We start from the raw sequence: 14,682 nt of genomic DNA on the forward strand, positions 1-14,682 counted from the left end.
ACAAACTAATCCACAAACTATATTATGTGCCTTTCTTTGTAAAATAGTTTGTTAGGGTTGTGCTATTTGAACATATTTTATGGTGGATATTCTCAGCTTTGAGCACTATACATTTACTGGTAAGACTTTATAAGTTACACATTTCAAGGAAATTTCTATACTTCTATTACACATTTTAAGGAAATTTCTATACTTCTAAAACTTGAAATATTTTTTGAAAGAGGTAATTACTATTTTATCTGCTTTTCTTCTAAAATATTTCAAATATATCTGGTGGCTACTGTTTTATGTATGGAAAAGGTAAGGCATTGAGATTAACTTTCTCATACTTACAAAATGGGCTGTGTGTGGTGCTGAAAATAAGACCGGTGTCCTGACTCCCAGTTTGTGCTCTGTGTATTAGACCAGACTGCTTATTTAAAGTTTTATTGTGCTAAAAATCTGTTTATAAGTTTGAGCTCCATTTTTCTGTCCATTATTACAACATAGAGAAGCACATTCATATCCCCAGAGAAATTTAGTGATATGCAGCAACTTTGTTTCACTCTTGACATTAAGTGTACATTCTGTTAACATTTTTTATCTTATGATTGAATGTTTCAGGTTTTCCTCCTCCACCAGGAGCTCCACCTCCATCTCTTATACCAACAATAGAAAGGTAAATCAGTTATGGATACTGATTTTTGATCATTGATAGCCTTTTGAAAGAAGAACCATATACATATCTTTGAAATATTTTCAGAGATTTAATTTTATAAACACAGCATCTGTCTTGTAATTTGTAAATCTAGATCTGTGTTAGTTACTTTTATATAAGATGTTGGACCTGTAGCCTGATATCAAAACAAGGTAAAGAAAACTAGAATCATAATATTTTGAAATAATATCTTGCTTTGATTTATGACACATTTGATTAAAGAAACTCATAGACTGTTAAAAACCCAGCTACAGTCAGTTTTATGGGAAATACCAGCATAAATTACTGGAAATCATGGATAATACATGTCTCTTCTGGGATAAAGTAGGGAAAACTATTACAAGACCATAGTCAAGAAAAGCTGTCTTATTCATTGATACTTTGCTCCATCTAAGCTTCCACAAAGAAGGACTGGATACATTCTGTGTGGCAGTAGCCATATTTCTGTATTGTGTACTTATGGCTTATGTTAACCAGAATGCTGTACGAAAGAATATTTCCCTCATGGGTGGCAGCATGGTGTTTAACAGCATAGAAATCACACAGTGTTGCTACGCAAGGTTCGTAAGCTCTTTGAGACTAAGTTTTCTTTTTTATCTAAAGGGTTGATAGAGTTGTGAATATTTTAAGAGCTAGTAAATATAAAGTGCAAGTATAATTCTTGGCAGATAGAAATCACTAATAAGAGCTATTGTTATTTCCTCTTAAGTAGCAAACTATTAAAAATAGTGTGTTTCTGAAAAAAATGATTCAAATGATGTAAAAAGACAAAATTTGTGAGAACTTTACATTAGTAGCATCAAACCCTGCGTATGATTTTCAAAGGAAATGATAAAATAAGAAAGTATGAATTGTGAGAACATAAGGATTTAGCTTTATTAAGTCTCTATTAGACACATTTGTTTTCTCAGTCAAAATGTTAAAAAGTAGTCTTTGTTGATCCTGTCAGTGGGGCTGAATTACTGATTTATAACCATTAAAACCAATTATTTAAGACTAAATTTTTAGTCTGAAATATTCTGATAACCTGAAAGTTTCTGTTACTTTACTTGTGACTCAAGCTAAATTGATTGGATTATTTGTGTTAAATAGTTTTAGCACATTCTATTTTTCTGCAAAATTAGGTATTTTAATACTTTTTAAGTCATAAAAAACCACCCATGTTTTAGTATTAATTATATAGCTAAACTGTCATTAAATTGGTGATTGGATAAAAGTTGTAATTTTGCCTTAAGTTTTTCCTTTTGCTCTACATTATGAAAATTCAGAACTTATTTGTACCAGACATAAAAATATATCTTTTTCTTCAACAGTGGACATTCCTCTGGTTATGATAGTCGTTCTGCACGTGCATTTCCGTATGGCAATGGTAAGTAGTAGTATTAGACGCCGAGATTCAGTTTGAATCAGTAAAGTACTTAAACATTTTTAAAGCAATAAAAACGTGTTCATGATATAACGTCTTACGGAGCAATTGAAAAATATTAACTGAAGGAATGAATGGTCTGTGTATCTGCTGGGTTAGCAAACAATAAATTTCATGTATTTATCAACTATACTTTTAAAAATTAATTCGTGGTGACACAGTAGGAATATTCGTGCTTTGCCTTTTCTAAAAGGATTTAGGATTTGTCACTAGTTTGTCTCAATTTTCATTGTTTATAATATTTCTATTTTTTGGTTCGTTACATCCATCTAACCTTATTTCTATCTTTCTACCTCACTGATTTAGTATTTTTCCTGTATCATGTTCACTCTTGACAACTTTATCCATTTCAAGGCCTTCTGATACCACTTTCTGCATCTCTTGATCAGTAATTTATTTCAAAAATGCTCTGCATTATACCAATTTTTTTTTTTTTTGAGACACAGTCTCATCTGTTGCCTAGGCTGGTGTGCAGTGGTGCTCTCATAGTTCACTGTAGCTTTGACCTTTTGAACTAAAATGATCGTCTCACCTCAGCCTCCCGAGCAGCTGGGACTACAGTCATACATCACCATGCCCAGCTAGGCTGGTCTCCAACTCCTGGGCTCAAGCAATTCTCCTGTCTCAGCCTCCCAAAGTGCTGGTATTACAGGTGTGTGCCACCACACCTGACCTGTACTAAGTTTTAAGGATAGAGTAAGCTGTATAGAGCGCTTGCCCTCATAAAAGTTATAGGCTTATGGAGAAAGAGCTGGGCGACAGGAGTTAGTGGGTGTCATGGGAGCATAGCAGAGGGGTCTACTCCAGAGAGGTGGAAGGGTAGATAATTTGACTTCTAGACTATTAAAGATAAAGGGGTGAGAGGGAACATGGTAGGTATTATGAATTGGAACAAGTGTGTTGTGGCTGGAATGTAGAGACTGTGTGATTATGTGAGTCATTACAGCCAAGCTGTGGAGTTTGGATCTTATTCAGAGGGCTGTGTGGAACCAGTTAGTTTTATGCTGAGTTGTGAAATTGCTACATTTACATTTGAAAAAGTCTTCATTCTGGCTAGTAACCATGAGGAAGTTATGAATTTAGAGGGTGAGTAGAAAGGTGGGGTTGGCCTTCTTGGATTGGAACAAAAATAAGAAGCTGTGGAACATGTAGGGGAGTGAAAAATAATTTTCTCTCTACTCTTCCTAGTTCTTAGGATAGACCCTGTGTTAAAAGGCACCTTAACAAGAGAGAAACGAACAAGTTTATTAACATGTATATGTCATATATACATGGGAAATAGCCAGGGAATGAGTAGTTCTCAAAGAGATGGCTTAGAAATCCAGGTTACATAGCATCTTCAATACGGAACAGTGAATTTTTAGAGAAGTGACAAGAAAAAGGAAAAGGGCCTTGACTTTTCATGAGCAGCCAATTGTGGAAAGGCAATATATAGAAATACATTCTAAATAAAGGCTAGTTGGTAAACGTTCTCATGCAGTTTCCTCTGGTACCTTGTCCAGGCTGATAAGGGGCTACGTTTGTCTCCAGTGATCAACTTTTGGCCTTTCTGGTAGAGAGAGGAGGAGGAACACCTTTGTGTTTGTAAACTTATGTCATGCTTTTAGGTAAATTGGGGAGGACAGGGAGCTTTTCTCGTATCTGCATCTTCTCAGTTACCTTCAGCTCAAAATAATACTTATGTTAAAGAGGCATGCTTTGGGGTGACACATTCTGGTCTCCTACAGAAGTAATCCAGGGGAAAAATTAGGATGTCATGTATTCAGTACTGTTGACAGTGGAGATGGAGAAAATTGAATGGACTCGAAAGGATTTGTTTGATAGAATCTATAAGTCTTAGTGATAAATTGGAAACAGGTAGCAGTCATACACTTATAGGTATCTCTATCAGGGTATTATACTGTCCTTCAGACTCTACCTGTTCAAAACTCTGCTTGCCATTCATTCACTACAAAAGATGGTATTTATGTTGACTTACTTGTTTCAGTGACTGTATTCCTTCCCCTCCCCTTTTTTTGCTAGATATTTAGGTAATCATAGTCCTTGGATTGTAGTCTTGCTTCTACCTTTACTATTTATGTGACTTAAAGATCTTCAGTTATTAAATGGACAGTTCAATTCTTCCTTTTAATGTGGAATTCATTGAAATACATTTAAGCACCTTAGTCCTGCCATTTAGTAAACCATCAAATGTTAGCTCTTATTTTTATAATTATCACCCCCATCTCCAACAAGCTCCAAATCTGCACCCCCCCGCCCCCACCTCCTTTTCTGCACTCTTGAGACAGTGTAGCATCATTGTTAAAGCATAGGCCCTGCATTTACACAGCCTAGGTTTGGGTCCTGGGTTCATCTTGTCTTAGTAGCTTTGAATAATAACTAGTACATCCTTTTTTTTCCCCCATCTGTAAAATGAACTTTGAGTATTAAGTACTTGGCATGGTGCCTTTAATATGTAAGCATTCGGTGAGCATCACTTATTAAAGTTTGATTTTTACTTTTTTAATGAGACTTGCCAGTTTCTATTTTGTTATTCAGTTCTTTGTATATTTGTTTTAATACAGATAAACATGAAGAATAGTCCATATTAGAAAGAGAGAGTAATTCTTGAGATTACCTATTCAGTTTCATTATGGAATATTTTATTTTTTTATTTTAATTTATTATTATACTTTAAGTTCTGTGGTACACATGCAGAACGTGCAGGTTTGTTATGTAGGTATATATGTGCCATGGTGGTTTGCTGCATCTATCACCCCATCATCTACATTAGGTATTTCTCCTAATGCTATCCCTCCCCTAGCCTCCCACCCCCTACTCTCCCTCCCCTAGCCCCCCACCTTCCAACAGGCCTTGGTATGTAATATTCCCCTCCCTGTGTCCATGTGTTCTCATTGTTCAACACCCACTTATGAGTGAGAACATGTGTTGTTTGGTTTTCTGTTCTTATGTCAGTTTGCTGAGAATGATGGTTTCCAGCTTCATCCATGTCCCTGCAAAGGACACGAACTCATCTTTTTTAAGGCTGCATAGTATTCCATAGTACATATATATGTGCCACCTTTTCTTTATCCAATCTATCATTGATGGACATTTGGGTTGGTTCCAAGTCTTTGCTATTATGAACAGTGCCACAGTAAAGATACGTGTGCATGTGTCTTTATAATAGAATGATTTATAATCCTTTGAGTATATACCCAGTAATGGGATTGCTGGGTCAAATGGTATTTCTAGTTCTAGATCCTTGAGGAATTGCCACACTGTCTTCCACAATGGTTGAACTAATTTACTCTCCCACCAAGAGTGTAAAAGCATTCCTATTTCTCCACATCCTCTCCAGAATCTGTTGTCTCCTGATTTTTTAATGATCGCCATTCTAACTGGCATGAGATGGTATCTCAAGGTGGTTTTGATTTGCATTTCTCTAATAACCAGTGATGATGAGCTTTTTTTTCATGTTTTTGGCTACATAAATGTCTTCTTTTGAGAAGTGTGTGTTCATATCCTTGACACACTTTTTGATGGGGTTGTTTTTTTCTTATAAATTTGTTTAAGTTGTTTGTAGATTTTGGATGGTAGCCCTTTGTCAGATGGATAGACTGCAAAAATTTTTTCCCATTCCGTTGATTGTCGGTTCACTTTAATGATAGTTTCTTTTGCTGTGCAGAAACTCTTTACTTTAATTAGATCCCATTTGTCTATTTTGGCTTTCGTTGTTATTGCTTTTGGTGCAGTCCTTGCCCATGCCTATGTCTGAATGGTATTGTCTAGATTTTCTTCTAGGGTTTTTATGGTGTTAGGTCTTATGTTTAAATCTTTAATCCATTTTGAGTTAATTTTTCTATAAGGTATAAGGAATGGATCCAGTTTCAGCTGTCTACATATGGCTAGCTAGTTTTCCCAACCCATTTATTAAATAGGGAATCCTTTCCCCATTGCTTGTTTTTGTCAGGTTTCTCAAAGATCAGATGGTTGTGGATGTGTGGAGTTATTTCTGAGACCTCTCTTCTGTTCCATTGGTCTAAATCTCTGTTTTGGTACCAGTGCCATGCTGTTTTGATTACTGTAGCCTTTTAGAATAGTTTGAAGTCAGGTAGCGTGATGCCTCCAGCTTTATTTTTTTTTTGCTTAGGATTGTCTTGTTTATATGGGCTCTTTTTTGGTTCCATATGAAGTTTAAGGTGTTTTTTTCCAATTCTGTGAAGAAAGTCAATGGTATTTTTAGAAAATGCTAACTCAGTATTTTCCTCTAAGTAATACATGCACATTTTTATCAAAAAGTGAGAATCTCCTGCTCACTCTTTCCTACTCCCAACTCTTCTTTCAGAGGCAAGGTCTTTTTTTTTGAATGGAAAGCTTCTTTAGTAATAACAATCATAAACCATGTTGCAAGAATTAAATAGAGGAAAGTTACAGGTTTCCTAGTAAATCAGGGCTTTAGAATGTATTTGATAAATACAGCTTTTTTATTGGTGATTCTGTTTTACCTTTGTTTTCTTTTACTTATTTCAGAATTTATCCTTACGCAATAGTAATTATAGATGGAAATACTAATATTTCCTCATTTGCATGGGCAGACTGCTTATGAAATAAAACCTAGTTAAAAAATAGACTTTGCAGGAATATTAAACAACTACAGAGACCAGCATTTTTGATGGTTTGTTTTTAGTTCTCTCAGTGGTCTCCATAGCATTTCTACATATGCTTATCACCTTATTTCTTGAGTATATAACTTTAGATACCATCTGTTATCTTTCTATTATGATAGATGTGTATTTTGCTCAATTGTCATTACTACCCTTCTTTTTTCTCCCACCAGTAAAATTATATTACTGTTTTTGCACCTCTTTTATATGCTTGCTCTCTGTTTCATGTACCATTCTACTGTGATAAAATGAGAATATTAGTGCATCTTTCTAAGCCTTCACTAAACTCTTCTTCCCCTACCACCCAGCTTTGCTCAATTATACTTCTTAGGTTTACATTTTGTCTTGTTACAAAATTTTTTTGTGTTCTGACTGATTTTTTATTCTAAAAGCTAAACAACAAACAGCATTTACATTGCAAAGATAATTATATACCTTAGCTCTTCAAGGGAGAAAGTTACATGGCAAATAATTCAAATTACAAGTTGAGTATCCCTTATCAGAAATGCTTGGAAGGAGATGTGTTTTGGATTTTGGATGTTTATTTTGGAATATTTGCATATACATAATGAGATATCTTGGGGATGGAACCCAAGTCTAAACATGAAATTAATTCTTTTGTTTCATGTACAGCTTATATCTATAGGCTGAAGGTAATTTTACTCAATATTTTAAATACACTTGTGCATGAAACAAAGTTTTGACTGTATTTTGACTGATAACCATCACATTAGATCAGGTGTGCAATTTTTTACTTGTGGCATTGTGTTGGCTCTCAGAAAATTCTGGATTTTGGAGTATTTTGGATTTTCAGATTAGGAAATCTCAGCTTCTACCATTTTCGTTCCTTGTGTGTCATCAGTTATGTAAAGTCTAACCACATTTTAGTGGGGTTTATATTTAGAACATGCCTTTCTTTGCCTCAAGTACATAAAGATATTCTTTAATACTTTTTTTTCCTCTCAGAAAAAGTTTCCAAGTTTTGCTTTTCACATTTAAATCATTTGCCCATCTGAAATGAATTTTTTGGTATAAAGATCTAACAGTTCTCAAATCATTTATTGAATAGTCTGTCTTTCCTGAGGAAGCTACAATTGTCATCTCTATCATCTACTGCATTTTCATATGTGTATGAATCTGGCTTTGGGCTTTCTAGATATTCAGTTGGTTAACTGTCCCTGTGCTAATAACTTTCATAGTATCTTTAATTATGAGTTTTATAGTAAATGTTATCTCATACAGCCAAATCAATTGTTTCTTTTACATATGTATTTTAGACTCAACTTTGCAAGTTCCATGAAAAACTGTTGAGATTTTGATTAATAACATTTATATAGTGCTTACTACATAATGCTCTTTGGAGCAATTTATGTAATCCTGTGAGAGTTTTAAAATAGGTATATTGTTACTATCTCCATTTTATAGATGAGGAAATAGAAGTATTAATTTCCACTTATCACACAGTAAGTGGCAGAGTCAGGATTTGAACCTATGTTGCCTGGCTCCAGAGCCCTTGCTTTTATTTACTATACCATATTGAAATTGTATTGATGCTCTAGATCAGTCTGTGTGGAATTCATACCTTTACAGCATTATCAGTGCCCAAGGACTTTCTCTGCGTTTACAGAGGTGTTCTTTGTTTTCAATAAACTGCTATAGTTATCTCCATATACTTCTTGAATGACTTTGGTTAGATTTAGTCCTTAGGTACCTAATATTTTTGTTGCTGTTATAAGTGGTATAAACATATGAACTATGTGTTCTGTTTATATTTGCTTGTATTCAGAAATAGTTGTTTGGTTGGTTGTTTTTTATAGCCATTTACCTTGCTGAACTCTCACTATAATAAGTTGCCTGTTTAGGAAATATGCTTGCAGGTAATGACAGTTTTGCTCCTTTTTTTTCAGATCCTTGTTCTTCCTTTTTTTTTGTTTTATTTGTTGTGGCACAAACCTCCATTATAATATTATAACAACATTATATTATAACAAATTATAACAACATTATAATGTTGAAGTACTCAAAGTGGAATTCTTATATGATTCCTTTTTTCTTTATAAAGGAAATACTTCTAGATATTTACTGTTAGGTTTCTGATAGAACCATCAGATTAAGGAAATTCTGTTCCTCTCCTAATTTTCCAAGGGCTTATAAACCATGAATAGATACTGAGTTGTATGAAATGCTTTCTGAAATGATCATAATTGTTTTTCTTCTCTAATCTGTTAATGTGACAAATTACATTTCTTTGTTCTTCTAATGTTGAGCTACTGTTAATTTGCCAAAATAAACCTAACTTGCTCATGATTATCTTTTTTTTTCTAGATAAACACTGATAATGTGTTTCTTATTTAGGATTTTGACATCTAAGTTTATATGTATAATAAGATTGGCTTAGGATTTCTCTTTATTTATACTTCCCTTTCCTGATTTTGGCACCAAGATTATACCAGCCACATGGGATAAGTCAAGGAATAATCTCTTTTTTTTCTCTCTCTCTCTTTGCTGGGAGTTTGTGTGATACTGGAATGGTTTGTACCTTCACTCAACTGTAAAAGGCATCTGGCCTTGTAGGAAGATTTTAAATTACTGATTTAATTTCTTTAATAGTTGTGAGACTGTTTAAGATTTCTTTTTCTTTTTGAGTCAGTTTTGTTTGGTAAATTTTTATTTTTAGGAGTTAATCCATTTCAGCTAAGTTTTTAAGTGCGTTAGTACAAGGTGCAGAGTATTCTCTCTATTGTTTAATCTGCATTGTCTATAGTTGTGATCCCTTTTTGCTTCTGATACTGTTCATGTCTTCTCTTTTTTCTTAATTTTTTCATAAAATTGTCATGTTTCATTTCATGTCTGGTCTTCAAAAACCTACTTTCTGCTTTTTTCTATTATATAGTAGTTTTCTATGTACTTGATTCCCATTCTTTGTTATTCCTCTTTTGTTGGATTATTCTGTTTTTCTGAGTTCTTATATTGGAGACTTAGCTCATTAATTTTTACTCTTTTCTAATGTGGTGTTTGAAGACTAAATTTCTTTCTGAAACAATTCGTATCCCTAAACTTTTGATATGTCTTATTTTTGTCTATGTTTAGTTCCTAATGATTTAAATTTATGATATTTTTGACCCATGAATTATCAGAAATGTGTTTTTAATTTGAAATGGTTAGGGATTATTTTCTCAAAACTTTTGAATTTGACTTCTAACTTAAATTGCATGGTGGTCAGAGAACATATCTGTTATATTCATCTGTGCTTGAAAAGAATAGTATTCTTTGTTATGGGCAGTATCCTATGTGATGTCCATTAAATTAACCATGCTAAGAACATTTAGCTCAAGTCTTTATTTACATGGTGGTTTGCACCTGTAATCCTAGCTATTTGGGAGGCTGAAGAGGGAAGATCACTGAGCCTGAGAGTTCAAGGCTGCAATGAGCTATGAATACACCAGTGTACTCTAGCTTGGGTGACAGCAAGACCTCATCTCTTAAAACAAAAACAAACCACTTCTATGTTTGTACTGATTTTTTTGTCCACTTAATCTACCAATAATTGAGAGAAGTATGTTAATCTACCATGATCATGATGGGATTCTCTATTTCTACCTGTATTTCTATTAGTTTTTACTTTCTAAAACTTACGATGATGTTGTTAGCTACCTGGAAGTTTAAATTTGTTCTGTTTCCTTGGTAAATTGCATGGTCCATCTTTATGTGATCATCCTTTCTTTCCTAGGTAATGCTTTTTGTATGAGTCTGTTCTGTCATTAATAAAACTACTTATTTTTGATCAGGGGTTGTAGATTTTTTCCTTATCTTTTTTCTTTCAACCTTGCTGTGTGTTTTTATGTTGTTTGTATTCAGATTATAGTTAGGTTTTTAAAAAGTACAAATCAACACCTTTGTTTTGTAACTGATGAATTGGTCCCTTTTTATTACTGAGAATATTTAGCTATTTGAACTTAACTTTCTATCTACATCTTTCTCAAGTCTTCTTGAATTGACTTTCTCACTGATTTTTTTTAAATCCTGGTTTTTTCTACATTGTTTTGAAACTATACATTTTCTTTTTTTTTTTCTCGTGGTTACTCTTGAAATTTATTATTCATACTTAACAATATGTAGTTTCATATAATTTGGACATCTTTCCCCATCAATACAGAGACCTTAATCTTTCTCTCCTAACTTATATTTGCTTATATTTTGGTTTATTATTTTAGTTTTATTCTTTTAAAAAAATTCTATTATTGAATAGCATATATTATTTGTTTGGATTTGCATATATAATTACCATTTGTTTGTTCAGTCATTACTTCTTTTCATCTTAGATCTTCTAGGATAATTTTTCTTTTTCTCTAAGTATGTCTGATCTTTTGGTGAAGTCTGTTGATTGTAAGTTTTGAGGACAATTTTCTAGGTTGATATTTTTTCTCAACACTTTTTTTTTCTTTTTTTTTGAGGCAGAGTCTTGCTCTGTCGCCCAGGCTGGAGTGCAGTGACATGATCTCTGCTCACTGTAACCTCCGCCTCACAGGTTCAAGTGACTCTCCTGCCGCAGCCTCCCAAATAGCTGAGATTATAGGTGTGCACCACCAGGCCTGGCTAATTTTTTTATTTTTAGTATAGAGACGGGATTTCACCATGTTGACCAGGCTAGTCTGCCCACCTTGGCCTCCCAGCGTTGGGATTACAGGCATGAGCCATCATGCCTGGCCTCCTCTCAACACTGCCTGGTGTATTTCTCCTCTCAACACTGAAGATGTCCTGGTGTATTCTGGTTTCCATTTTTTATGTTGGGAAGTTTGTGGTCAACCTAATTCTGATTCCTATTTACCTCGCATAATGAAGGGTCTGTATATGTTAGGTCTTTAAGATTTGTTTCTGGATATTCCCCTAATACTGTGGGTATTCATTCACCATGTGGTATTTCTCTTTTCTATTTATAAAATTAATTTGTATTATAATCTAATGACACATTTTTGGTGGGCATTTCCTTTGTTTCTTTCAAGTACCATAACATTTGTTTTTAATTGTATTTTTTCTTTAGTTGCCTTTCCCCATCTTCCTGGTTCTGCTCCTTCATGGCCTAGTCTTGTGGACACCAGCAAGCAGTGGGACTATTATGCCAGAAGAGAGAAAGACCGAGATAGAGAAAGAGACAGAGACAGAGAGCGAGACCGTGATCGGGATAGAGAACGAGAACGCACCAGAGAGAGAGAGAGGGAGCGTGATCACAGTCCTACACCAAGTGTTTTCAACAGGTTTGTTGGGTGTGCAAGAGTTTATACTATGTATTTTAAAACCACTTTCAAATTTGTTTTTGTTATGAGGAGGTGAATTTCAATTCACTTGGAAAAGAGATGCTGAGGGAGTACTTAGGAAGGCCATCTTAAAATGAGTAGGGATTAGAGGCTTCCCATTACCTTGAACAGCAGTCTTTAAATTTGTTTGTTCACTATCTCTTAAAAGAATTTTCCACACCTTCACTTACTTTTATCTTGCCATCTAAGTTTTTCATTTTAAGCTTAGTTGACCATATAGGTATTTCCAGTGTATTATAAATATTAATATTTAAAAATAAAATTATTGCCACTTTTATTATTATTAGTTTTTAGAGACAGGATCTTGCTTTGTCACTTAGTCTGTCTGGAGTGCATGCAGTGGCATGATCATAGTTCACTGCAGTCTTATATGGAAAGAAGATGCCATCTAAGACTTTAATAGCTAGAGAAGAGAAGTTAGTGCCTGGCTTCAAAGTTTCAAAGGACCGGCTGACTCTCAAGAAGCTAAGACTACAGGCATGTATCACCATGCATGGCTTATTTTTAAAATTTTTTTGTAGAGACAGGGTCTTGCTATGTTGCCCAGGCTCACTCTTTTAATCTATCCAGTGGGTTAAAAACATTATAGTGATTTCCCAAACATTATTAACCATTTTTTAAAGAAAATGCACAAATAGTATCTCTTTTAAGAGTTGGAAATTTTACATTTCTTTTTGTGTTCAAATTTTTACTTCTATACCACTTCCCCCAAAGAATTTTGTTCAAATATAAAAGTTTCATAATCTTAAAACTTTTAAAATGGGTTTTCCTATCAGTCTTTCCTGCAGCACACTTATTATATAAGTTTAAATGTTTAAAGACATTTGTCTTATAAGTGTTTTAAAAATTTTTATCCTAATTTTATTTTTATATTCAATTTTTATATTCTGTCAATGCATACCACATGTACAACAGTAGTTTCATAAGATTACAATACTATTTTTATTGTATCTTTTCTTTAGATATGTTTAGATAAACAATGTAAACATTTTGTGTTACAATTTTCTACAGAATTCAGTGCAATAATATGCTGTACAGATTTGAAGCCCAGGAGCAATAGGCTATAACATATAACCTAGTGTATAATAGGCTGTACCATCAAAGTTTGTATAAGGACACACTGTGGTGTTTGCACAACAATGAAATCACCTCTTAATGCATTTCTCAGAACACATCCCTGTCATTAACTGACACATGACTATATACATATACTGTAAATTTTGAAAATAATATAATGGAACCACATCCTTTAATGAGAAGGAGGAGCTTTCCTCCATCTCCAGTATTACTGTTGTTAGGAAAAAACAGAGTTTATTCAGAATACTTAAAATATGCAGTAAACCATCCTGTAAACCGATGTGCTGCCATTTAGGCTTTGGTTTTCCATTGATAGAGACAGGCAGAGTCCATTTAGCATAATTCTAAGGACTCTAGGATTTTCAGAATGACAAATTAGCACCAACTTCAACTTACAATCACCAGCTACATTAAGGAACAATGCGCTGGGAAACAAGAGAGTCAGCCTGTCCTTTGAAACTTTGAAGCCAGGCATTGACTTCTCCTCTCCAGCTATGAAAGTCGTGATGGCATCTTCTTCCAGTATAAGGCTATTTAATCTACATTGAAAATGTGTTGTTTAGTGGAGCCACTTTTATCAGTGATTTTAGTTAGATCTTCTGGATAACTTCTTGTAGCTTCTATATCAGCACTTCCTGCTTCACCTTGTACTTTTATGTTATATAGATAGCATCTTTCCTTAATCCTTACAAACCAACCAACCTCTGCTACCTTCCGTGTTTTTCTGCAGCTCCCTCACCTCTCTCTGCCTTCATAGAATTGAAGAGAATTGGGCCTTGCTCTGGATTAGGCTTTGGTTTAAGGGAATGCTGTGTGGCTGATTTGTTCTTCTATCCAGACACTAAAACTTTCTCCATATCAGCAATAAGGCTGTTTTCACTTTCTTAACCATTCATGTGTTCACTGGAGTAGCACTTTTAATTTTCTTTAACTTTTTCTTTGGCTTGACAACTTGGCTGTTTGGTGTATGAGGCCTAGACTTTAGCCTATCATTACTTTCGACATGCCTTCCTCTCCAAGCTTCATCATGTTTAGCTTAATCATTTTTAGCTGTTGATTTAAAATGAGAGATGTGCAACTCTTCCTTTCACTTGAACACGTAGAAGCCATTGTAGGTTTATTAATTGACTTCATTTCAACGTTGTTGTTTCTCAGGGAATAGGGAGACCTAAGGAGAGGGAAAGGGAGGAGCTAAAAAGTGGATCAGTCAAGAACATGTACATTTATTAAGTTTGCTGACTTATATGGATGTGGCTCATGGAACCCCAAAACAGTTACCTTAGTGCCTCAAACTAGATCCTTTTCAGAGATACTGTAACAAATTACTGAGTTTATTTTGTTGCAAAAAAAGGAAGTCATGCATAATTTTTTCATAGTATGCATTTCCATGAACTTATGAAGAGCCCTCATATTTTCAAGCTGACTAGGATTGGTTGGTAGCTTAAAACGTTACATAAAAAAATGCACAAGAAGGAACTCATAAGGATTTATTAATCTTTTTTCCTTCCTTTGGCTCCTACT

General features: G+C 34.2%; 1 protein-coding gene across 23 annotated transcripts in view; it reads left to right on the forward strand.

The window, feature by feature from the left end:
* Positions 1-14,682, forward strand: part of FIP1L1 (factor interacting with PAPOLA and CPSF1) — a 76,882-nt gene that overhangs the window by 58,052 nt on the left and 4,148 nt on the right. For 17 of the 23 annotated variants that reach the window (XM_012441099.3, XM_012441100.3, XM_012441105.3 and 14 more), the window contains 3 exons: positions 604-658; positions 2,011-2,066; positions 11,811-12,024. In XM_012441099.3, coding sequence (XP_012296522.1) covers positions 604-658; positions 2,011-2,066; positions 11,811-12,024 — 325 coding nt within the window. The remainder of the gene's footprint in view (positions 1-603; positions 659-2,010; positions 2,067-11,810; positions 12,025-14,682) is intronic. The other 6 variants (XM_064367154.1, XM_064367159.1, XM_064367180.1 and 3 more) reach the window with 2 other exon arrangements.

The sequence above is a fragment of the Aotus nancymaae genome, unplaced genomic scaffold, assembly GCF_030222135.1.
Source record: "Aotus nancymaae isolate 86718 unplaced genomic scaffold, 86718_ANA_hifiasm-v0.15.2.pri h1tg000006l, whole genome shotgun sequence".
NCBI lineage: Eukaryota > Metazoa > Chordata > Mammalia > Primates > Aotidae > Aotus > Aotus nancymaae.